At 40.4% G+C, this 26,276-nt stretch overlaps 1 protein-coding gene across 2 annotated transcripts in view; it reads right to left on the reverse strand.

The window, feature by feature from the left end:
• The window catches only part of LOC143342228 (uncharacterized), an 85,449-nt gene extending 59,745 nt beyond the window's left edge, over positions 1 to 25,704 (reverse strand). For both annotated transcript variants that reach the window (XM_076765893.1, XM_076765892.1), the window contains exons 1-2: positions 24,673 to 25,704; positions 19,137 to 19,379 (exon numbers count right to left, since the gene is read on the reverse strand). In XM_076765893.1, coding sequence (XP_076622008.1) covers positions 19,137 to 19,379; positions 24,673 to 24,907 — 478 coding nt within the window. In that variant the 5' untranslated portion in view covers positions 24,908 to 25,704. The remainder of the gene's footprint in view (positions 1 to 19,136; positions 19,380 to 24,672) is intronic.
• Between the last annotated feature and the right edge of the window lie 572 nt (positions 25,705 to 26,276).

Raw genomic sequence — 26,276 nt, forward strand, 5'->3', positions numbered from 1 at the left:
TCAAAAGTCTTTCGATAGCCACTAAAATATCGCGCAAACTTAGTCAAAATTAGCGCAATCACTGAGTATTTACGTGATAGAAAAAATGCTATGAATATGTATGTGCAAGAAGAAACGAAAAAGATTCTATTCAAGATTAGTGACAAAGAAGAAAATCATGAAAATGTAAATTGAAAACTTAATTGAATATTCTACCTCATCAATATTCTAAATAATCTATTCTTTTTCTTCTGCTTTCAGAATGAAAAGAACCCACGTGATTCAGGATAAAATCCATCGAAGAATATTTCTATTTGAACAATTAACTAATAATTATATTTAAATTGAAGTACATTTATGTCATTATTGGTTTCATAGCTTGCAAGTAATTTATAGCGAAGTTTGTAATCTATCTAAGGTGATGGAACTTTGTTAACTCTAATCCTCACAGGATGTTAGTGCCACATTCCAAGTTTGCGTTACTTTAGGGTCTTAATAATTTAATAATACGTAAAACATCGTTCATATACAATTTCAATTTATGTTATTTACTTAACATATCTCTGTTTACTCTATTTTCTTAACTTATTCTATAAGTCATAGCTAATGTACTACTCTATAAAAACTTTAAAAAATATTCGATTGCATTGTAGAAACCGAAGTAACTGTTTACGCTGTAAACATTACCTATTTTTCCAGCCGGAGAAGTAGAAATCCTCATCAAATTGCCAAACATCGCACCCTATTGAACTCCCTTAACGAACGAGATCCAGAAGCGAAGATGAATATTTCGAAAATGGGTTAGGTAAATTTTCGCAAAAGTCTCGGAAGATTCTATCGAGCAAAGGCAAGAGAAAGTCCGACGACGGTTTTTGCTGGAAAACTGAACCGGTTCAGAGAATGGAGGGCGAAACTGTGGGAGTAGGACAAAGAGTGGACGTCGAAGCAATAGGTGGGAAGGAGACCGTCTGCGCTGTTAGTAAAATAATAGGAACTTTATCTGGAAGTCCGCGAGTTCGCTCGGAAACAATTATATGAGGGTTCAGGGCAGAAGTAAGGTTACCGGGAAGGGAAGCGGAAGTGAAATAGGAGGGTAAGGGCGAAACGAAGAAGGAAAACGAGATGGCGAAGAGAGACGGAGAAAGAAAGGGGTTGGGTATTTATATTCATTAGAAAGTAAGAAGCCAGACCAGGCTAGAGCGCAGTTACAGCTTGGAAATGCTTAATGGGGGTTTGCACCCCAGGCGTTTCGCCCCGAGCAGCTATCTACGCAAGCAGGAAAGTGTCTGGCCTCGTTTTGGATCAGTTTCAGGGGTTTCTACAAATTTTCCGTATTGCATCCTCGCGTTTCAACGAGATTCGTTTCGTCGAAACCCGCGGTTCTCGCGTGGCGAACATTTTCCTGCTGCTATTTAAAGTTTAACGCGGCTTCCACGTTAACTCGCTTTTTTTTCTTGTTTTATAATGCCGCGAACACCCACCGCTATCGTGTTCGCCAGCGAGAAAAACGCGATTCGGCGCTACGAGTACGATGAATTTTTAATATAAAGACTCTTTGACCCTGAGCAAACTAACTCCCAAAGTGCGAATAACAGAGCGTAATAGAACAATGGGTATCGTTCCACGCGCGATACGAATTTTCCCTTCCGTGACAGTTTGTTTTATTCATGTATAAAATCTGAATAAAGTATTCTTCAAAGAATCAAGCTGAATATGCAGTGGAACATCGCTAGTTATGAAACAGCTACGCGATACGAAGACCACGGAGTATCCCTTCGTGTTTGATATTCATACGGAAGTTCTATTTACAAAATAGTTACAGCATCCACTTTAATTTTCATTGAATTATTTATGATCATCGAGATAGGCTAGTCTTATATTCGACACTGTGCAAACCACTGGAGTATAACTGGTAAACTACCCGAGCCTAAAAAACTATGTTTTCTCGTTAATTTTGATATTCTGTTAATTTAACTTTCATTCTAACGCAGATTTTAAATTTATTCGTATACCAATTTCCATTCACGATTCGCCCGTAAATTCATTCTCAGATTAGAATCGATTTATGCATTTTTCAAGGTGACATCCGCATTTTTCCAAGCGAAACCGTGGGCAGAAGCTACGATAGTTTACGTATGGATCAGAAAATTTTATTCGTTCGTTTAACCGTGACTCGCTGTATTTCCGTCGAATGACAAAACGCATTCCACCTGGAAGGAACGTATTCGCATGCAGGATCTCGGGGAACGTCCATCGATGAACCGGGCTCCACTCCCCCTCCCCCCTTTCGTCTACAAATCGCAGCAATTCGACGAGGATCGGTTGTTACGCGATGTTTCGCGGGACAAGCGAGTCGTTCGAGTGGGCCTCCATGAATTCACGAAGCATCGATTTCGAGGGAACGACGAACGGAAATAGACGGGGAGAGTCAGATCGGATCACCGCCGTAGGATCGATGGATCGGCGTTCCTTCGCGACGCTAGTCGTTCGTCGCGATAAATGACGCGCGAAACAATGCTGTTTCTCGTGGAAACCCGCCCGTTTCGATTCTGCTGGCTCTCGTCGTCGCCGGTATTTTGAAATTGAAATTAGGGAGGAAGTTAAACAGCGATCGCGAACCATTCTTTCCGTCGAAGTGGCTCACGTGCGTGGTTGTCGATCCGACATTCTTGCTTAATAGCACGGAGCCAACGCTAGTCAATGAATACTAATGAACGTATCGATATAATATATAAAATACCACTGCGTGCCATAATAAACGTTTAAGAATTTAAACGAGACATTTCGTTTGATACGAATGACATCGTTGGTAAGGAATACGAAAAAGAATTCAATCTCAAAAATGTAGCTGAATGATGCAGCGTTCGAATTACCGCGAAGACAAGAGACACAACTTATTAATTTTTCATCGACCGCGAGAATGTCGACTTCCAGCTGATGTATCGACGGTTCTATCAAAGAATATCAAGCGTAACGACAACGTCGAAATTTTACGAACAGAATCCATTTAACAAATGTCTCCCGTCACGACTATCGATGACAGCGTTTCAGCTCGAAGCTTAAAATAAATGTAAGCCTCTGAGTTCTTCTCTGACAACCGATGTTTCGTTACTTGGAATCCTCGATCAAAAATCTTGCTGTCTTGTTAGCATTCTCAATCTAAAAATGTTACCATTGCACCAGTGTTTCGAAATCCAGGAAAACAGTTTTAAAATTTGGATAGTCTGATATTCGAAATATACATGATACACAATTTAAGTAAGTTTACTACAAGTAAACTCTAATACCTCTAAACTTTTGAATAGCATTTATTTCTTTAGGAATATTATAAAATAATAAGAAATATTAAACATAACTCAGATCGTCCTAGCGGAATGAATGGAAAGTCATATAAAATTTAACGTGAGTGAAAAACTCGCGACTCGAAACAGCGAGAAAAACTAGAAGAGGGAGAAACACGGACGGTGAATCGGAGAATGTTAATCAATGTCCCTTTGCGTTGCAACGGAAACCATTAGCCCCGCGTTTTCAGCCCCTGTGGATAATCGTAATGCACGACGAGAAGACGGAAGTTTTCAATCTCGCTAATCGATGTCTAGAAACTTCTTCTTGGAACACGAAGACTTCGAAACTTTCCTACCCTTCGCTCACCGAGTTTCGGGTGCGTGCGATTCGTGGGCTGAAGCAACACAGGGGATGATTTATGAACGAAAGAAATTTGTTCGTCTTTTTGGGAACCAACAATTTATACGTTTCTATAAGAAACGAAATACTGAAAATTTGTTTATCTATTATTTATTATTCGAAATCAGTATCTGTATGAGAGTTTTGTCCATTTTAGAAAAACAATCATTATCTCTAATAAAATGCAAAACAAGTTTCGTACAACAAAAAGCATATTAAAGTAATTGTGATATATTTCAAGCAAATAGAATATCCCCCACTCGTACCATGATATAACGAACAATTCCGTATTTACAAGCAGGTTTTAACAACATTGAAACATTTACTGTAATAGACAAACATTTCGGTAAAATTACAATATTATGTACTCGGCGTATTATTGAAAAGGTTTTGAGATATCGTTTTCCTGGTTTCGAACGTGATTAAAAGATACAAAATATTTTTGCAATTCATGCATAGTTAACGAGAAACGGTCCACAGCCATGAATTTTTATCTCCGAAGCTATCAAACATGCCCAGTTTATTTTTTTTCTGTTTCCATCGAGTAGAATTCGCTTTTTTTGACTAAGATTCTCTTTTAAATCTGAAATATTCATTTGTGCAGTTCGTACTTTTATACAGGAAAAAAATTTGAAACCAGTCAAATATTAGCGTATACCAAACTTAATATTTTGTAGAATGCGCTGTATTTCAATTTCCACGAAATTCTTAACATCGATCACAAAAAGCGAACCATAAAAAGTAGAACGGCCCATTGTTTCCGATGATATGTAGGTACAGGATGTCCGATAGTTGGTGATACAAGCGTCAATATGGCAATTCTATGCGAAAAAATGAATCAATAACGCAAAAAAAATGTACGATTGTGTAATGCATTTGTCTGTTTCTCGCTATTTGTACTCGATGTTCTTAAACGTTGATTTTAAAGCAGTGTTATCTATTTTCGTTGATCTTGTCTGACTAAAACATCAAACTTAAGTAGAAATAATGAGTAATGACACGTCAAACAACTAATACTGAATTTTTCATTTTCTGAATGTTTCACTTTCACATTCAGGTAAACTCATAGCAAAATTCTTGTCTAAATTAAAGTCAGATAAGGTTATATGCATCATCGAGAATATTATGAGACCTATACACTGTTAAATATAGGGATGTTTACAAATATGCAGTTTCGTGAATTAATGATTTTGATTTTTCCAAGTATAACCATGTAACCTTTAGATCCGATCTACGCGACAATATTAAATTCCGCGCGTGTTTATATTTACTGCGTTACAAAGCACGTTCCCGTAAAGTAAATAAAGTATTTTCGATGAACTGAAAAACGATAGAAGGATTCTGCGGGTGGATTTGCAACGATCAATCGTCGATGATCGACGCGCGATTCTCGCGTGAGCGAAATTTTTTTTTGTTTTCGAACTTCTTTAATATCCGTCGGACGGAAATGTCCCTGCGGCTGCCGGATAATTAGTATTTTACATCGGAGGATCGGGAATGGGTTCGCGATACTCCCGCGGCGATATTAATTTGCACTTTTAGCGGCGAAATTAATTCGCGAGAGATCGATGCGTAGAAATCCCAGAGGGAACGTGACGAAATATGGGGGAATTGGCATCTGTGTCGGTACGAAAATGTCGAATCGCACGAATTCGGCCAACGACTCAATTTAATTCCCAGAATTTATCCAGCTGGGACCGCGATCGGTTCTACTGTAAATATTGGAACAAAATCATTATCGACTAAGTACTAAATAACACAGACACTTTCTTACTCTATAAGTTATATCTTATAGAGTGAAAAAGTGTCTTTGTTATTTGGTACTTAAAAGGATGGAATACTCCACATTAGTATTCTCTGATTAAGGGTAGTATTGAATCAGTCGACCAATCATATGAATATATCCGCAGATAATCAAGAGCTGGTCACATCTGACGCAGGAATTAATTCACCACGGGTCATGGGGAACAATTATTACAACGCTCACGTTCCATTTCCTTACGTGGTTCACGACCGACATCTAACCGTGAGTAAACACGACCAGCTGAATAGACGGATATTCATACGGAACCAGCGATATCGGAGGGGTTCTTCGATGGGACACGGTTCGAGACTTCCATAATGATGAACCGAAGTCCGTAGCATATACGACCGATATGTTACTGTCCGCCATGACGGCGTCTGGTCGCTTGCAGATAGGCCATGGAGCAGCAGTTGCACGGTTCGCCCATTCCCCTCCATATTACGTAGTTCAACCATGCTGGGAACGCGACTGTTGCTTCGCCAAAAACGTCTTCGATGCAACTATACATGCACATCTGATAATTTTGCTTTTAGGATGCCGTTCATAAATTAAAGATATTGGATTTTTCAACTCGCTAAGTTCTTGAAAAGGGTGCCAGGTTGTCGATACTCAGACGTTGAATATGAGATTAGTTATAAGAAACTGACTATGTTAAAGTTAGACAAGACAATAGTAATTAGATGTTACTTCTTTCGCCTACTACTAAATAGCAAAATACTGTAGTAGATCATTTTGATCGTAAGACTGTTAAGTGTTAAAGTTGCTGATGCGTAAATCTGTGCCTACGGAGCAGCGAAAAATAATTTGAACACGCCGAAAGGGATTAGGAAGAGGCTTGATAACACAGAACCTACTCGCTCCGCTTACCGTGAAATAGGCTTAGAGCCAGCTTCCAATCTCTCCAGAGTTGTGGTCGCCAAACCGTCGCTTCTGGCAATGAATTTACTCGCTCGCGTTAACTTACAGTGGTAAAAAGGTAAATTGAATTCCTTCCACGATTCATTACATTTTTTCCCCCCACGGACATTGATATTGAAAATTATTAAATCTACGTAGAGCGATGCCTTAATATAAGGGCAACATAACTTTCCATTAAGAAATTAAAACGATTTATTTTCAACGCGAAATGTTATAAAAAGTAAATCTGGATGAGGTTCAATGTCTTCCGTGAATTAAAAAAAATTATTAGTATAGTTTACACTCGTCTGTAGAGAAAATTTTGATGTATGTAAATTGCAATGCCAGAAATTGTGAATATCCGAAAAAATCATCTAAATTATAAGATTGATGTAGAAATTTTTATTCCAATACGAGGTTGACGACCACTGCACCAGAGAAGGTTTCCTTTCTCGACGCGCCCTACTTTAAGTATCCAAATCTAATGACGATAGCAATACGGAAAATGATAATTGTGGAAACGGAATTTCCGCGATTCTGTGTCAGCAGCTGAATGCAACACCTAGCCGCGTTCTTTCATCGCGATGGTAACTCGGTTCGTTAAGTTGGATTTCAATTAGTCACGGTTAATGGCCGTTCGACGGTGTACGTGTTCGAGGTTAATACGATTTTTAATTTTCCAGCCTGTCTGTAATCCTTTAACGTAATTACGCGTTCCATTGGAAAAACCATTTGAGGTAATTACGTCGGGGCGCGAAAGCGCGCGCGCGCGCGCATGAACACTTGGATACCCTGATGCATTGCCAGCTCGATGCTTTTAATCGAGTATTTAATAATTCCCGCGTTTCGTGATTTCGAGGGTCGATGACGGCGCACGTTTTTAATACGAGGCTGCGCCGCGTATGAATTACGTCGCGCACCAACGCTGCCGACGCTACAATTCAATGAACGCGATTCTCTGTTCCGTGTCTGCAACGCTGTCCCAATTTTAATCAACGTAAAACCTCTGATTAATGCGCCCGATGCTGCGGGGGGTTTATGACCTGTTTAGATAAACCTAGTAGCTGCTTTTATTATGTCGTTCACCGAAGTGAAGACTCAAAGTAGACGTCTTCCGAACAACCAAGCGTGATCCCGAGAGCCTTCCAACTACCTTAATTAACTCCTTTCAAGATGTTTCCCCATCACTCGTTTCTTTCCATGATTAGACGTACGCTTTCTGTCATATTTTTAAGAGTACTGTATTTTTAGCACATAAAATATGTTTACCAATTTTGTATGGAAACTTGTTCAACATATGCTTTCATCGTTTTAACGACGTAACTTCTAGATAACAAGTAACTAGATACTAATAAATCGTTTTCAGATTTAATAGGTTTTAATTCGTAAACATCAATGATAAATACACAATCTTTTCCTAAGAAAGATTTTATACGAGATGAATATGAGACCCTTCTCGGTCTAAACAGGGTTAAGGGTTAAGTAGTGATTCGAATTTGCTAGGACGGACAGCTTTGTTGAGGATTCGAGGTTCCGCTGACCACCCTCTTCCGTAAGTACCAGCTTTACACCCCAAAGTCTATAGCTGTTAAAATCCACGTCACGAAATCCTAAAAAATCCTATTGTAAACAATTCGGGCTTCGCGGAACAGCGTCGCTGATTACATAGGCGAGCGGTGGGGTTAAAGTGGACCACCCTGCATGCGGGCGTTAATCCCGATGGACTGCGCCAGCCAGAACACGGACAGTTGTTTACCGAGTAACGATTAACTACGGAGATAGGGAATGCAAATAGCCCCGAGTCCCGGGAGGCGTTTGGTTTCACCGGATGGCCCGTGGACGTCGTCGGGTATCGTCGTGTGTGCAGCGTCTGCTCCCCCCGAAGACATCCGCCTCACGAACGCCGGTGTTCGAGGAAATTACTATTACCGGTTAATGAGCTACACGGCAAAGTGCTATTTAGTTAACGAACGTTTTAAGAAAACCGGTTGTCGGGGAATTGGCTGTTTGCGCCGTCTTCGGTTACGTTATCCAATCGGTTCGAGGGCCAGCAAAAGAGGGACGTTGCATTTTCGAACAAATATATCGTTAATTGCAACGCTAGACAGGCGATCTTGCGACATCATGATACGATCCTTAGCTACTCTATTATGTATTATCAATAACTGTTCGAATAATATCTTTTAAACTTTATGAACTCAATGTTTCACTTTGAATAGTGAGTTTCCGACGAAACATAAATTCTAATACACTTTGAAGGGTTGCGAATGTTCCAAGAAACACAATAAACAACGAGTTTTACGAGCAAGCTTGCGCTCTTTACGTTTTGGGACGATTCTTAGAATCGTGAAGTATACTTGACAGACCTTTAAAGCATTTTTCTCAAAAATGCAAAGTCACGGAACAAAGTTACGACCAGGTTATCCTGTATATTATAATTCTAAAATCAACGCACGATCAATTTTGACAAAGTCACTATATATTCTTAACGCTTCATAACTGAAAGCCCCGGCGAGCAACAATTTTCTCTACGGCGTAAGGACATTATTTCTCGCTAAGCAAACATCTAAATCTTGGGACCGGTTCGCCATTGTAAACGGAAGGAGGAAAAATTCTAAACTCGAGGTCGTAAACTTTAACTTTTCCGAAGTAATGCCGAACACATGTTGACCCGAGGGAAAAGTCCCTCCAGCGAAAGGTCCTCGACCGTGTTATAAACGCTGTCGATGGCTACCACACTCGAACCATCCATCTCTACCACGACAGAAAAGCCCCGTTTTGAGGGGGCTCGTCCCTCTGATTGGAACATTTGCCAGGCCATCGGGTTCATCGGGTGCAATAAGGGCCCGCGGAAAAGCGTTAAACGATCGATTATAACGAAGGGTAGGGACCAATAGCCGGTAACGATGTGCAGCAAAAACGAATGAGCTTTCAGCCGCTATTATATAAAATTTGTCTAATGGCTCGGAGAGCACGCCATCCACTCCTTCTCTTCTTCGCTCCCCTTTCGTTCTTTCTTTGCTCTATTTTCAGCACGATACCGCCGCTCTCTCGGCCGGCAGCTGACCATTCTTTCCTTTTCTCCGTCTCTTCCTTTGTACCGCGCTTCTCTCCCCAACCCTTTACCTACAAACTCGCCATCCCTCTGCTACTTCACCACTGACGCCTTCTTCCTTTCTCGGGGAGTGCGCCGTGGAGTTTGAAAGAACTTAAAATAAACGGCGCGCTCTGGCTACCGTTTCTCTCGCCGCTAGACAATACTTTCTGTCCCCCGCTCTCGTCTTTCTCATCATTGTTGCTTCTGGGGAACCGAAACTTTTGTCTCCGTCCACGCAACCACCTCGTACGTGTACACGCGTACACGTACGCTCGCGATAAACCTGGAAACGCCGACCAGGGGAGAACCAACAACGTACGCGACCGACTCCCTACGGATTACGACGAGCTTTCACACGGAGAATCTATACCGAAAATACGTACGTACGTCGACGAAGTTTCAAATGTTTTAGCCATCGGGCCTCGCTATTAAAGATACGAGCGTTCTTCAATTATTTTGTAGCCCGACGATTACTACGATTCATTTCCTTGTAAGAGAAATACGAATCTTATCGCTCATTTTGTCAGGATGCAAAATTCAAGCGTCGCTGTTTTTTGCGCGTCACCGAGGACCGATATATCTTGCCAACGTCTCGAGAAACAGGTAAATAGTTCTCGACAGAGACGTTTGTAAATGCTCACGTGTTGCGCGTCACGGGGCGAAAAGTCTCGTTGCAACGAGAGAGTACGTCGTAAGGGATATAACTTTTCGAGACACGAACCATCAAAGTTTAATTTTAAACGGCGCGTGCAAGTATTTCGCGGAGGTAGTCGACGCGAGGAAACGCACCGTTCCATGTTTTAACAAAGTCAATTTCCCGGCTCGATCCCATAACGCTACTAACGGGACCAAGTTCTGGGTGACCCAGTATTCCTGGCGAACGTTGTTTGTCGCGTAATTCTTTCTGTATTCTCTACCCTTCTGCAGCACGCGACACGCTAGCTCGAGCAATAGACGAAGCTCGTCGACGATCAAACTAATTATTTCGCTGCTCGTCTTCCCTTCGAATAAAAAGAATGCTTTCGAATTTATAAGAATTAAGAAACTACAGTGTTTACTTGAATCTTATAACAACAATATTTTTTTAATTATCTTTAGCGTTCTACTTCCAATCACCGTAAATTAACACATTTCAAAATATAAATTAGTATAAGTTTCATGTAAGGAATTAATATGATTTTTTGTATGTGGTATGTTTCATCTTATCTAAAATATATATCTTGACTACCATGTTAACATGTTAAAATATTATTGAATAAATGTAACAAATGAAACAGTTCATAAGAGTGAAGAATACGAACGACGATGTCTGAAAACCTGTTACTAAACAAATACTCCAGATTTTGCAAGGAATCCATTTCGCCCGGAAAGAGACGGATGACTGTATTATAAGAGTACGAGAATATTACTGAGCATTCTGAAAAATACCACCTCTCTCGGAAAGTGTTTTATCTTCGATAACGATTTTCATTGCTTTCCCATCGACTTGATATACGACAGTCTGACTAGATTTTCAATTCCCGTTTGAGAAACTCAGGTGGTTTCGATTATGATCCATTCCAACACATTTCCTATCGGAAGTATTTTCGCCGCGACGAAACGATGCCCGAGGAACTGTCGTTAAAATTTCTGAGCATCGGGGAACGCTTTCGAGATTTTCGCAAATATTTTCTTGTCCCGTTTCCTGAATTCGTAAAACGTGGCGCTTCGAACAAGTATCTGATTACTTTGGCAAGTAAACTTGAATTTATTTAGAACTTCAGTACCGACGTCAACCATGTAAAACTCGCATAAGTTTAAAAAAAACTCCTGGGTATTTACAAAAGTGTGCAAAGTTAACGCGAGCGTGTGTAAACTTATTTCGCGGACTGTTTAATCGAATTAAAGGCGATCCGAGTCCGAAGCCACGACGATTCTTCTAGGCGACAAGAGCCTCGTTCGATGCTTGTTTAACAGACAATTAAATTTCCTCAAATACTACATTAAACAAACATTAAACACTAAGCCACGACAAAGTAAATAAAATACATATTTGAATTTTTAAAAAACAGCATCAATGCCACATGTGTGAAAAACTTTTCCAAAAATATATAAAAAAAGCACCCAAATATAAGGCACATTCGACTCATAGAACGTATCCTAATGTTCATATAATTGTTAGGGGATGAAAAGCTCATATCGTAATGCGAAAAATATGATATTTTGATTTTCATCTAACTTTTGTTCCCTTTAGCCCAACCCCCAATAAATTTAGAGAGAAATTTGCACCAGAAATTGACGACAGTCGCGTATAACTGTACGAATGTGCGATGTGTGGGTGTGGGGGTGGGAAGTCCGTCGACTTTGAATAAGGTCCAGGTCCTTTAATATTGACTTTCCAGTTTACGGTGAGAATCGCGTTGGAAATCTGAAACTCCTGGTCTGTAGTGGATGCGCGGTGTGCGGACGGGAAAGAGGGATGCTCGAACGGCCACTATACTCCTCTTCCACCATTCGACCTTTTCCGAACCGTCGTCCAACCCCCGACGTCACGACTGCAGATATGACAAACGCACGTGGGCCCTGAAACCCGTATGCACTGATAACGACGTTATCGGGCCGACGTAGAGCACGCCTGTTATTCTCATGATACGCGAACGCGTGCTGATGCAACCTGGTAAAATGTCACGCGTTACCCGGCCAGACTGATTTACTATTAATTAGTAGTATCGACGCGGAAAGACAGCCGCCAAATTTCATTCGTTACGGGCTGCTGCGGTTGTCAATGGGTCGAAGGGTGGCGTCCCTTTTCGAAACGGTTGCACAGTAAATGAATCAGTAAATGATCGTGAAATATTTCCGGCAGAGAGGGATGGTCAGTCAATTAATTGAAATGTGAAATGAAATTAATATTCCACGATGGAAACAGTTTTGGTTGTACGATAGTTGAAAAGAACAGTAATAAATCGAATCGTGATCGTTCGATGGGTTGTACGCGCACGGATATTTTTTATCTAAACATCTAACCAGCAAGCAGACGCAAAGATAACTACAGTATTCAAATTTTCTATTTGTATATACAGTTTGCAGTGGACATTATTGAAATATGCGGCTATCGCTTAGCGTCAATGTTTATTATTGCTTACACCAATAAACCAAACAGGACACGCGACGAGTATATTAATTATTCATGTGTAAATTAGCACCGAACGCTAGTGAAGCCGTTTCATGTGGTTCCTCGTGCTTTATCATTAAAACGCGTTAGGTATATTTACTGTACGTGATTATCGAGGATGCGGGCATACAAAAATACTAATTATCAACATCTCAGGCGACTCATCCTGTATACACCTAAAATAATTTAACAAGAAATGTTGAAATTGCTTATTAAAGACAAAAACATACGACTCAATCAGATTAATTTTCTTTCGAGGCCCAATGTCGAGCGAACCTGAAAAGGCCGACGACGAGAGTACTCCAAGGATTCACGCGTCGACGCTCAAAGTCTAATCGAACGTAAAACACCTGATTACGAATGCTGGTGGTGCAAACTGCTCGCAGGACCGATTCAATGCAGCCACTTACCCTTGCGCCCAAGTTAGTAATAACCGGGTATGCAAGAAGAAGAAGAAGAAGAAGAAGAAGAAGAACGAAAAGGAATCGACGAGAAAGGAACGCGTTTTACCGGGTACTTCTGGCGTCGGATAGAAGTCGGCACAAAAGAAATTGAACCTGCTGAATGCTCGCGAGGACAAGTCCCGTCACAAAGGCTTCGAAGTCTACCGAGTGGCACTCGAGCGCGCGTTTCCCTCTCGGATCATCCTCAACCTCAAAACTCGAGTTCACCTGTAGACAGACGATCGTCGTTCGCCTTTGATTAATAATTCGCCGCTCGTGGCGGAATCCAACGTCGCGGACCGAGTCGTTCCCGATCGGGACGGAAACTGGGGTAAATGAACCGAAAAGCGGCCTCGAACTCCAGGAATCAACAGCGTTTCGAGGAACTGCTTCGAGGATCTTCCTTTAACCCGTTATCCGATCCCAAGAATGTACGAGCGTCTGAACTACTCGACGGCTAGTTAACGAGTCATTATAAACTCTTCTTAACGAGGTCTTGTGTATTAGGCGTCTTTGATTCAAAGCACTGCCCTGATTCGCCCTGGACTTTAACTCAACAAGGATTTCCCGACACGGCCGGGCGAACACTGTTGCGGAGAATAGCACTCAACTCGCGATCCATAAACTTCTTGCTTGCTGGGCGTTGCTCCTTTTCCCTTGCTCCTCGTCTCTACCCTCGGTGTTTCTTTCTACTTCTGCCCGCCGGAACAGCCCCGAGGAACTACGGCCGAGTTTAGTGCCGAAGAGGTGTCTGTTTGAGCGGAATGCTTGTCGAAAGTTTCGCGAAAGAATTCGGTGTCGTTTTAATTTAAAATATCGACGATTGGCGTGTTTAACGGGCGGTTCTTGCCATTATTTGCATCCGCTAGGTTCGCGGAATATGCCAGCAAATGCATTTCTTTTATGTCGAAAGAATTGGTTGCGTGCTGCACCTAGCTCGAATGGAGTCTGGATTAGGCCATTTTTATAAATCTATTCTTAGAGCAGATAGTTTAGTTTTTAATTTATTTATCATTATGTGACCTAGACTGGAAACGTTCGTTTTGAATTGAATTTAATTTCACAAACAATTTAGAGTGGATAAGCGGGTTATACGGAAGCATGCTTTTCTCTGAAAATAGATTTGTAATTCTCTTGGCACACCCTAAATCGCCTTTACACGTCACACTTTCCAATTGCATTGCACGTTCAATCTCATTGGTCGGTTCGCCAAATCCCTGCATCCTCGATCACCGATATCTATTTTTCAATTTAACGGAAAAAGGAACCTCCGAATGGGAACGGACAACGTGCCACGGTACCGGAAACAAGACGTCACGCTTCCGTTCGCCGTTAAAAGGCCGGTGAAAAGCAATAGGTACAATTTCCACGGTAGCTCCGCGGGATCAAAGTGCTCGAAGCAAGGAGGAAACGAAATTTGCCAGACCTAACCCGTCCGTCTTAAATTTGTCTCCGGCGCACAGGATTACGGGACTCCGATACTCCGATGCCGGACAAAGGGGATCAACGAGCATTCTGCGAGGGGCATGGATTAAGGCCAACGAAGAAATTGAATTCACTGGAAAATCCGTAAACGCGAGTAAACGTGAACGGAGTCGAGCAAGCCGACGTGTTCCCGACCGCACACCTGACACCGTTTCCCCCAACTTCGTCGGCTTAGATTTCTATAAAAACTTTTTTTGCTTACTGTTTCAGCCCCACCCGACGATCCCTTAAATCGTTTAAGCTGCCATAATACTCTAAAAATGGAAATACTTTTATTTTCTGTGCTCGTAACCTTTCTTTTTTCTACGGACCCTCTTGACACTTGACCCCTTTCGCAAGATGACGTTATAAAATATTATTTGAAGCAATGTTTTCCGCTAAATAAGAGTTTCTTTGCAGTATTTCTGATGCTTGCAAATTTCTGAAGAAATTGATAGAGAATTTAAAATTCGTTGGCTTGCAAATTTATTCTTCTTTGGAAAGATAAAATAAAAATCGTGCAGTGCGGACTAAAAAGTGGACAAAATAATACAAGAAGTGAAACGATAGAAAGAGCGGATTAAACTGATTAACGCGATCGCCTGGAATCTTTTTAGTTCCGAAAAACAGACGCACGTGTTGAACAAAAAACACGCCTGTCATTCATACGGGAGCAATTCATTATTATTCCGCGGGCGTCGTTCCGTCATGGCGCCGTGTAATGCGTTTTCCAATGCAAAAGAACCTCAAAATAGTATTTCCAGCGCCACGGCGGTGTAGCCTATACGTCTGCTCCGCGTGATTCGTCAACCGAGAACGAAGTTACTAGTAAAAATTAGTGCCTTTCGACTGCGACCAAAATGAAATCGTGCCGGGGCAACGATAGCTTTCTGAAATTCGCTGTTCAGTAACGGGCGAATTGTTCATCAAAAAAACTAACCAGCGTCGCTGTAAACCGGCTAGGTTAAAATTGGTCGAATTGTCATGTTTACAAAGCAAACACAGAGACTGAGGAAAAAGGGAATCAGTTCCAAGAACACGTTACAACGGAATATGTACGTGGAAAGCGTACAGGTTCAACCGTGTCTGAAAATGTAACACAATCGCGTCGAATTTCTCGTTATTTTTCCTCGCGTGCCATCGAGATAATAATTTCATATAATTTGATCGGTAACGAATAAAAGAGGAAAAAGGATTTATTGCAGTTCACGGTTTACATTTTGCATTAATTATTCAAACGTCACGACTTCCACTGTGAAATTGTTAATTTACTGCGTGTACAGTTTTTAATTTATCATTCGATGCTCACGTTTCAGTTGCGTATAATGAAATGCTTTTACGAGATACGATAAAAACAGATATAAAATGAAATGGAAAAGGGAACGAAATTAATACTAATGGGTTGGCGATTACTGGGATATGTGATTCGTTATATTTTGAATGTAAACGTTTCGACGCTTTGGTATATTAATATTACCACTATACGAGCTTGGAGTAAAAATTGTAAGATCCAACAAAATGGATCCAACATATTGTCCAGAGTTTCTTGGAAATTTTCTAGCAAAAATTCTTTTATAAAAATGAAATATAGTTGATAAGATGCGATACTAAATTAAAATCGAAATTTTTTTGATTTCATAGTTTGGATATCCTCTACTTTGAAAACTTCTAAGTCTGTAGTGCAAACCCACAGCACAAAACTCTCGAAGAGCAACGTGCCATCGATGCCGCTGTCCGTTTTCATTTTAAGGCGTCGCGTCGCCGTACTGCTGCCGTAAATTTCATCCACGGACGAAATTTATTTGCTCGGGCCCCGCAGATCGACCGTTAATGAATTTCCCGATATTTTACAAGCCCATGGGGGGCACGCGTCCTATCAGAGCCACGAGCCCGCTGAAAGCGGCTTTCTCCTCGTCTGCCGCCCTCCACCCACGCATCCAGCACGGCTCCAGTATTTAAGAGGGCACATATATCTTTCTGAGAACAGCCCCTGTAACCCGTGGCCGGACGGTTCCAATTTATTTGCAACGTTGGCGCATCTTTCATCGACCTTTCGTATTTCCTCGAACGCATCTTCGAATCCACGCGAACCGGCTCTAAAGTTTCTTCCCAATACAAAATATTTGGAAATCCCACAATCTAGTAAAAAGTGCTTCCCTCGATTTAAAATGTCCGTAGAAAATTATACAGAAAGACTCCAAAGCCGTGGTATAATTAAAAAAAAAAAAATATAATTCTCTGAATATACTGTATCGTCCAAATAAAGAGGTAAGTTATTTTTTCAAAAACAAATAAGGATTCTATTCTGTTGTGATCTATTTTGCTTCCTCACAATAATCTGGGTTTCCAATAATAGATTCTTTTGTAATCGACGTTCAAGTTAACCGACGTTCTACCGTATTATTAAAAACAATAAAATAGACTATTGTTAACGCACTCTAAAAATTCCTGGTTTCTCAAGCGTAAGAAAATTTTAAGTACCCCAGCGACATTCTAGCATTGTTTTCACGCCATGTTCACAACCAGAGAACTTCGCCAGAAGCAGAAAATAATGTCTACTTTTCGCCGCAAAACACACCCCTTCTCAGTTAATTTTTATCTTTATCTGCGGAACGGATAAAAAGAAACATTGGTCGTGTTGTGAACGGGAGAAACAGAAAGAGACGGAAGTTTCCAGCAGAGTTGAGAAGAAATAAAAGAAAGAAAATCTCTAGTAATCCCCAAGGGAAGAATCGACGCAACGCTCCACAATTTTTTCCCCTTAATTAACGGCTCATCGCAAGAGCGAGAGATTACGTTTAATTAGCTTCTCGGAAGACACCGAGAAAAAGAGGAAACGGATAAGTTTGTCAAACGTACACTAACAAAGTAACCCTCGCGGTGAAAAGTCCCTATTTGCGAGCAATACTCCCGATTCTAGGACTTTATTTTGGAATAGTATAGGGTTATTATTGTAATCTTATACATTTTATAGAATTTAGTATCCTTAAGTTTTGAGACATTTAGACTGTTTTTGTAGAATATCCTGCAACTTCAAGCAAGAATTTTGCTTCTCAACCAAGTCTCGACAGACGCTAAACGTCAAATCACAATTCCTTTGACGCAAAAGACGAGCAATGTGGCATGAAAATTCATCAAATGTTTCTGCACGCGGGCAAAGTGTCTTTCGGTGTACGTTAACGCTTCGATAAATTCGAAGGACATCGAAGACTTCAAAAAAGGATATGCGATTTCGAAGAATAAGACCTAATAGAAAATATACATTGTAAAGGAATTGAACTGTTTCGTCTATTGTCATTTCGCTATTGAGATTCTATTACCAGCTTCAAAACGTCTGTTGTGTCTGATAACAAACTATATACAACGGCCCTTTTTGAAAGAATTCCACTGTTTCGTGCGTTCGAGTCGTTTTAGCGAAAGCAACGCATACATTTGATGCATCTGCTACATCACTGTATACACTGTTTGTATTCATGAAAGTTTATAACAAAAGGTTTCGCCTGAATGGATGTTACCTTTATAACCAGACGCGTCCGTTATTCAAAAAAATTTAGAAAATTGTCTCGCGGAATATATTCAGATTCTACTTTTAAATTAAAAATAATATTCCAATCAAACGTATTAAAAATATCAATAGTCGCACATAAAAGGAAAAGTCGGTTTCGTTTCAAAATTCAGAAATATTTTAGGCAATATAATGTAATGAAGGTTCTCGTGACTGTAGTCGAGAACAGTTTTCTCTATGGAAAATAAATAACAGATGGTAACTAAATAAGAAACCGATATTAAATGTCCGACTGGAAAATTCAACATATCACATAACATTTTTAAAAGTAGAAATAATAACAAGCAAAATAATCGTAAAAGAAAATTGAATATAACTGAAACCGCAATACTTTTAGCCTATAAAAATCGCTTCCTTATCCTCCTGACAATATATCAAAGATTCTCTTACTTTTACACCCTGAAAGGTATACGCGCTACCCACGATATTATTGGTTTCTTTTATGCCACGATTCTATATTATCTACCAACCATTAACAGACGATCGTAAACAGTAATATAGCGAGTAATATATTCCCCGGTACCGTGAGTCGTAAGCAGGTTCCATTAATCGCCCAAGACGGGGGAGTATTTTTATGTTAACAATTTCTACCAAATCATTTATCCAACCCCAAGTTCAACAAGGTACATCCGATTTTTCGAGTCTCGACAGAATTGTAATTAAATTAAAATGACTAAAAATTTCAATGTACACGATTTGTAACGTACAAAAATTTCAGGTAAAAATCTTGTAATGTCGACACATACTCTTTGTACCATTAATTTCAAGAAAAAGTGTCCGAATCAGGCCAACCCCTCGACTGATTTTCATATTGCGGGACCTTGATTAAACGATATTTCAGGAAAACTTGCTCTATCAGTTTCGTTTCGCCCTCGCCGTAGAAATTGTTGGAATTGAGTATTAACTGACCGATCGTGCAAGTTCTCCATCTGGATGGAACTAGCTCGAAACACGGAATTGGTCCTCGACCGAGGTCGAACTCGATTTCGAACTGCCATCGAGCTCGAGGATCTTAGAAACAATTAATCTCTATTCGTGGGGTCACTCACCTTCGGGCTGATGGGGCGTGTAGATGTTCAGGTAGAGGCAGTCCTCGCTCTGGTTCTTGAGGTACGGCAACAGCTTCTCCAAGTACTCGTAGCGTACCGGTTTCACCTCGTCTCGTAGCTTTGGCGCCACTTGCGGGCACACGGGAGCAAATTCCAATGATTGCCGTACGCCACGCCATGGTTCTGGGGATCTAGGCGGGGAGAATCGTAAGGATCCAACGGGAGGCTCCGCGTATGGAACTCCTGGAACATCACGTGGTAAAGTACAGTGATTGTCCATTGGTGTAAAATTGGTTTTCGCGAAACAGTCGCTTCGATCGGGGTGACCGTAGTTTCTGTTCTATTTGAGGAACTCTCGATAAGAGTTACGGTGAATCAAATAAGTGCTTTCACATCTAGTTCCTTTGTAATTACTCTAAAGTTTACTTCAAAGTATACAGGGACTTAAATACAAGTATACTATATTATACGAAAAACTGAAATAAATCCTAACACGTTCGCGGACAGTACAAATTTGAATGAGTTGCAAAAATGGGCAGGTGATTTATTATTATTATTTATTATTTATGAAAGGGAGTCTGGCAACAAATGTAGTTAAATTTTAATCAAGACGTATGTACATACGTATTTTATTACACTAAATCATCATTGTTTCCATTCTCGTATATGTTAAGCTCTTTCTTATTGTTGAATTTGATCTCCATTTATCGCGAATTAATTGCATGGATTTGATCGAATCCTCCTGGCTTGCGAGGCCTAAGATCGACGTCGTAAACCCGATTAGTCGGATCGTCACCCACCAATTTAATATTAAGTGATTAATTGAACTCGCTAGTAGCAGCTGTGTTCGTAGATAAACATGTAGGCGAAACTACGCGCACGTTTTTACTTCTTTAGAAGGAAGGAAATAGTTTTTTAAATGTTTGCCTAGTGTTTCTATAAAAACTTTGGGGAGTTTAATTTCATTCTTGAATTATTAATATTTTTTTAAACTTTCGAGCAAAGGATGGACAAATTACATCGAATAAATGTTTTTTAAATCTATGATTAATTCATCTCGAAATCTATTTCACTAGTAGGCGAATAGAATTTTACAGACTTTTAAAGAACTTTACTGTGAAAATAGAGTCACATATAAACGCGATGCTCGACTAATTATTAACGAGATCCTGTGAAATTTCCAACAACCTTCCTGAATCATTACGTGAGCATCAAATATTTAGGTTAGGTCGCAAAACAGTCTTGTTTGCAGAATCTTGCTTTCATCCTGCTTGATACAGTTCGTATATTGTACATGTTCCTTTTTTGTTCGTATGCAATGAATAAAAACGTTAAATAGAAAAATAGAACACTGAGAGCACAGAAAATTCTTCTTCGAATTCGCGACATATTTGCAATCAATAATCTACACATCAAAAATATACTATTAATTGAATCGTTCAAATACTTTTATGATGCCCACTTTAAATTTAACATAACTGATATTCTTTAAACGTCAAACTTTTCATCTGAAAGTGTACGAATTCTTTCGCGGCTCACTAAATGTGAATAATCTTTATTATTAGGGATAATTACTATACTAATTAGCCAAATGAAATCCTAGAAATTTCTAAAGTAATTTTCTGGAGAATTAAATCCATAAACGCGAAGCTTGAATAATTCTGAAATAACGAGGAGCTGGTATAATTATTAATGAGACAAAAGGACCTGTGAAACATCTAACGATGCTACTGGAGCAACGTGAGCATTCAATAAAGGTGCACAGAGTTTTCTTCCTCGTATTCGTAGTTCAGCCATAATGAATAATCGATATAAACTGTATGATTAAAAATTTCACGCAATATTTCGTGGTAGATTTCTAAAATACCTTCTATTATGAATACTATGATGCTTTGAATAGCATCAAACTTTCCTCCATTTTAACGAGGTAACATAAAAGCTGTCGGAAATAAATCCTGGTAATCATTTAGGAGGAACCACAAAATTCACTTCCCATTATCTCTCAACCGTCACTTTCACCCAATCGTTCGTCGAACGATTTCCTCTTTTCTCCTAGTTTCAAATTGAAGCTAAAAGAACAGTGCTTTGCCTCGCGAGAACCAATAAAATAGGAATCGCAAAAGAAACTAGACTTGATTCCTACATTTACTTATCGCGCCACTTTCGAAGACTGGAGAAAAGGATCTGAAAGCTCTACAAGTGTAGAAAAGAAGTACTTCGAAGATGTACTAGTCGAATGAAGTTCTAAAGATTCATAAAGTACTTTTACATAGAGGAATCTTTAGAGCTAGATTCAACTAATTGGTTTATCGTTTTCGATAACAGCAAAGGGACAAAAGGTCCCGTGAGATATCTGACCACTTCCCTAGGGCAACGTAAGCATCCAATAGCGGGACACACGATATTCTTCTTCTCGTTTCCAGTCAATAATCGATATATCAAAACGGTCTCTCGCTGGAAATGAAAATCCTTATTGTTAGCGAGAAGATCAGGTCTGGGTTAGGTCTGGCGCGAATCCTCGCAGAGGCAATCACCGTAAAGTTTTATTGGTCCGCGTCCGGATCGATTAAATTGATCGCGTTCGTCCAACATCCGTGTTAACACGTTTCGCGTTAGCAGCAAGGATCACGGAGATCCATTTTATCCGATTCTCGAGTAAATTGGATTCCCGGGCCACTGGTTTCTACGTAAAATATTAAATTGTAGGTAGCCTGAGTGGGCGGTACAAATGATTCGAATTAAAAACGTGTAATTGAAAGGACCTCGAAAACTTTGATAGTTCATCGAGTTACTTGGACGCGGTATCCATTTCTATGACAGCCTTTTCAAATTCAAAGAGCAATTGGGAACTCCGGAGTCGAAGAAACACGAATTCGCGAACTTAAAGAGCAAGTGCTCAATTTGAACAGTATTCGAATATCAAATAATTGAGACACAAACAGTATGTAAGTGAAAAAAATGTGTACAATGAACTAGATATAATACAAGTACTGTTATCTTTCATAATTTATATTACAATACTATTGTAACTCTTATTATTGTAGAGTATAATGTGTCAACGTAAATGCAGCAGCGAATGTAGTTCGGAGTTATTGTCAGTTTCCACCGGAACCGTTTCCACGCGAAGAACCTCGTCGCGAGAGTACGTAGTGGACGTCGGATCAGTGCCAAGTAGTGATGGGACCAATTCAACCAAATATTATATTAGTACTAATATGTATCGATTAAAAAAAAAAATTTCTTACTCTTTAAGATGCAAGTAAATACTGTATAAAAGAAAAAGTCTGCATTTGCATTCGTTTCCCTGAAATTAATCTTTTAAGAATACAGTTTTGGAGAAATATGTTTGCTTAGTTCGGTTAAGTAGAAGTCATAATATGCACATTACTAAATCAAAGCTTTTAGCATTTCTGCAGTTTGAAGTGACCAATCCAGTAAACCCAGAAAGATCGTTCAGAAAATTTTGAGAGATCTGGACACGACGGTCCATTATTGCAGTAATCTTATTTCGCTTATTCATTGAGAGCATCGACTAATTTGCGAAGAGTTACAAAAGAGGGAATTTTTTTTACAACTTTCAAGGAACGAAAGAAAATTCACGTAACGGAGGATTGATGCAATTAATAATTTGGTCGGTTGCTGTACGTTTCGGTCCCATCGCTGGTACCAAGGAATGTCACGGGCTCCCGGAGAACTCGAGAAAGTGCACGGCCGTTCCGACGAATTCAGCGTGCACGCGCGACAATCGGGGAACAGGGCAGGGGAGGCGTGTATTCCCGAAATAGCAACCACCGGTCCTCGTTCTCGAAACCTTTGACGTATCGGGATTCTCGAAGCGCGGATACTAGGCAGCAATGCGAGCGAGAGAGCCTGATGCAGCTGCGAGGAAACTTTCGCTAGCTGACCAAAGTTCACCGTATCGGCGAACGGAAACTAGAAATCGCGGCGTGTTATCGCCCACCCTCCAACCCCTTCCCACGGTATCTGCAGGGATTGCGGGGTTCGATTGAGAAAGGGTGGAGGGACTGTGATTGGGCCCCGAAGTTCAAAACTCACCGCCGATGGTACGTTAACTGATGATTGTGAACGGATTTCAATAGCCACGATCGACTACTCCGAGATCTAAGAACGTATTTTCGACTATGCACACTTGGTACGCTGATTTACATTTCAGTGAAAATTTGCTTTCGCTGCGATATCATTTCTCGAACACTATTTCACGTTTACGTACTCGACGCGAGTTCGAGAAATTGACTCTCGAAACGACGGTACATTAGCGAATACAAAATCGAGTAGAATGATTTTGTGAAGTTCATTCGTTTTTATTGATAATCCTAAGGTACTTGATGAAGTTGATAGTTTGAGCGAAAAGCGAAATAATGAATCACCGTACCGATCTAATTGAAGAAACATCAGTATTCGTGTTTGAATAAGAGTATCATTCGTTGCAATTTTTTAAATATATTAGAACGTTCCGGGGTATTAAATTGTTCGAAATTACTTTTACAAGTTTTATTTTGGTCCAATTCTCCGTTTCAGAATGGTTCCAATTAATAAAAAAGTAATCCCTGCAAAATTTTAATTTGATTGGATAACGGGGAAACGTATCCCAAAGCCTTTGAGCCTTTAAAAACCTACATGTAAAACTTCAATGACTTTGGAACACGTTTTCCCGTGATCAGATAGAGTTAAAATTTTACAGAGACTACTCTTTTATGAATTGGAACCGCGCTGAATGAAGGGAAGTGATAAAATAGATATTCCGTGATCAATAAATAATGAATGCAGAATGAAACGAAATGTGTGCAAAATTATAAAGAGAATTCTTATTTCTTCTTTGCTTTATTTCCGTATAATTAATCAAATTGTTCAGAATGAGTATACTTTTTAAAGTTGTAACTTCATATTCGTATAAATACATTTTTATTCAACACGATGAAATCCAACGACATGTGTGAAATACCCCATAGACTTAAAAGACGGTGTCTATTTTAAGAGGGTTGAGTCACACAAACGTAAGAGAAACGAATCTCTGAACGACATTCGATCGGTTTGGTATCGTTAACGAACGATATGCAAACATTCTGACATAAAAACGAGTTTAATTAACATCAGTGTAATTTATAATCGCTTTTCGTTTTGAAGAATCGTGTCCTTGTATTTTTATTTTGTTTCATCATGTTTGTTATTTTATTATCATTCAAAATAAGTCGATTTGAAGTGTAATAAATCACTAATAAACTTATCTTGTATCTAACAATCATAAATGGATAGTGTAAAGGTCCAATGCTCGAGTAGATAACAAAAATTATGCGTCGAATATTTTCAACTACTTCGCGATCCTACGCTATCACTTTGGGTAGCTCTCTTGTAAACATAGAACTAATCCTAGTATACGCGTCCTTCAGAAACTTTCAAAACACTACGCCTCGTACGAAAACATTTTATCCCACATTGTTGATTAGCTATTTTACGAAAAATCGTCTCCCTTTCGGTTGTGGGACGTATTTCAGGTTCATGAAATAATCTAACTCACCCAGGAAAACATCGACCGGCTGCAGATCGTGATTGGTCCGTGGCTGCACCACTATTCCGCGTAGACGTCCGTGTTTCACTCTTACTTCTCTGGTGACGCGTTCCAGGGACTCGTGTAACCTCGAGTGGTAGCCATATTGGGTCCTGGACTCGTAAAGGTCGCGATGCTCCGTGAGGATCTGGGTGCAGGCCAACAGCACGAGACCCACCAGCTCCAATCGTAGCATCCTCGACATTTGTTTGGTCGTTCGACGGCCGGAAAATACGGCAATGAACTGTCGCTGGAACACCTTGAGGCTCGACTGGCCACGACGGAATCAAGCGCGTCCGAAACCAGTCGACGAGCGAGGTAAAAATAATTTTTCAACGTTTCTGCTTCTTCCGTTCCTCCGCCGGATGCGAGGGGAACTCTTCCCCTCCGACCTCTGCTGTCCTGTTATCGTTCGGAGGACTCGAGCTTTCACGGACGGCGCTATTTCGACGGTTGTCCAAGAGGCGCACGATCTTTCTCGAGCCGTGCCAAGATCGTTCCAAGTTAGTTTTGGCACCACGTGCGCGCGAGTCTCACATTTTCGACAATCGCTTCCTGGTCGCCTACGGAACGACAGCGATCGATGCACAGGCGCGTTTCGCGATGATACATCGTCACAATTCTTTGTTATTGTTCACAGTATCGATCCAGTCCTTTATTTTCTACTGAATAGCGACCGAACTCTCACCCATCAACTGTGCGTTACTGAATATTAAAATGTTGAAAATGCAATTGGTACGATCTTCGAATCTCTTTATTTGTAGACTGAAGAAACAATTGACGACACATTAGTCTCTGATTAATCCCCTTGTTATTTTCGATGTGATCAACCTTCGAGAATCAATTCAATTTGTTCCTTCCGTATTTATGCTGTTCTTTTTACGAGATACTATCTAAAAATAGTTTATACAACAGTCATCTTCAGTCGACTGTTGGAACCTTATATTCCACTAGTCAGCCACTGTTCGTTATTATTTATTTGTCTGTTCGAGCAACCGCTCGCACGAGTCTATAATCGTCTTCTGAAAAAGCAATTGGAGACACGTAACACGAACGTGGAGAATCTTCACGGTAGTGCATACGTTCGACGATCAAATGAAACCGAGTGTTCGCTGTTGGTCTCTTCAGTTTCGCGCGCGGCGACTTTCCCGTTTCGACCACGAATGTTTTAAATATAGTTGACAGGCTTCAAAACCGCGGCGGTTTCGGTTTCGCGCTACGTTGACCGGGCTGATGGCGATTAAAAGGCGGAGGGGACCCTGTTCGCTGTCCTCCAGCAGGGATATTCTTGGTCCGAACAAGGGTGAACGCACGTACGCGAAGAGGGAGGGAGACAGAACGGTGCGTGCACTCTATTTTCGACCCAAATAGAACGGTCCTCCTGTTGGTAAACTTTCGCGCACGTTCGCGACCAGGCCGTGCAGTTCCTCCTCCGTGGAAGATTTCCACGCTGGGATTTATGACGTTTTTATGGTCTTTGGGCGTTTAACCCACCGACTTTACGCTCGAATAACGGGGCTAGAATTGAGTGGGACTGAGACTAACGAGAGTTGCAATATTTTCTATACTTTTAA

Source organism: Colletes latitarsis, chromosome 5, assembly GCF_051014445.1.
Source record: "Colletes latitarsis isolate SP2378_abdomen chromosome 5, iyColLati1, whole genome shotgun sequence".
Classification (NCBI taxonomy): Eukaryota; Metazoa; Arthropoda; class Insecta; order Hymenoptera; family Colletidae; genus Colletes; species Colletes latitarsis.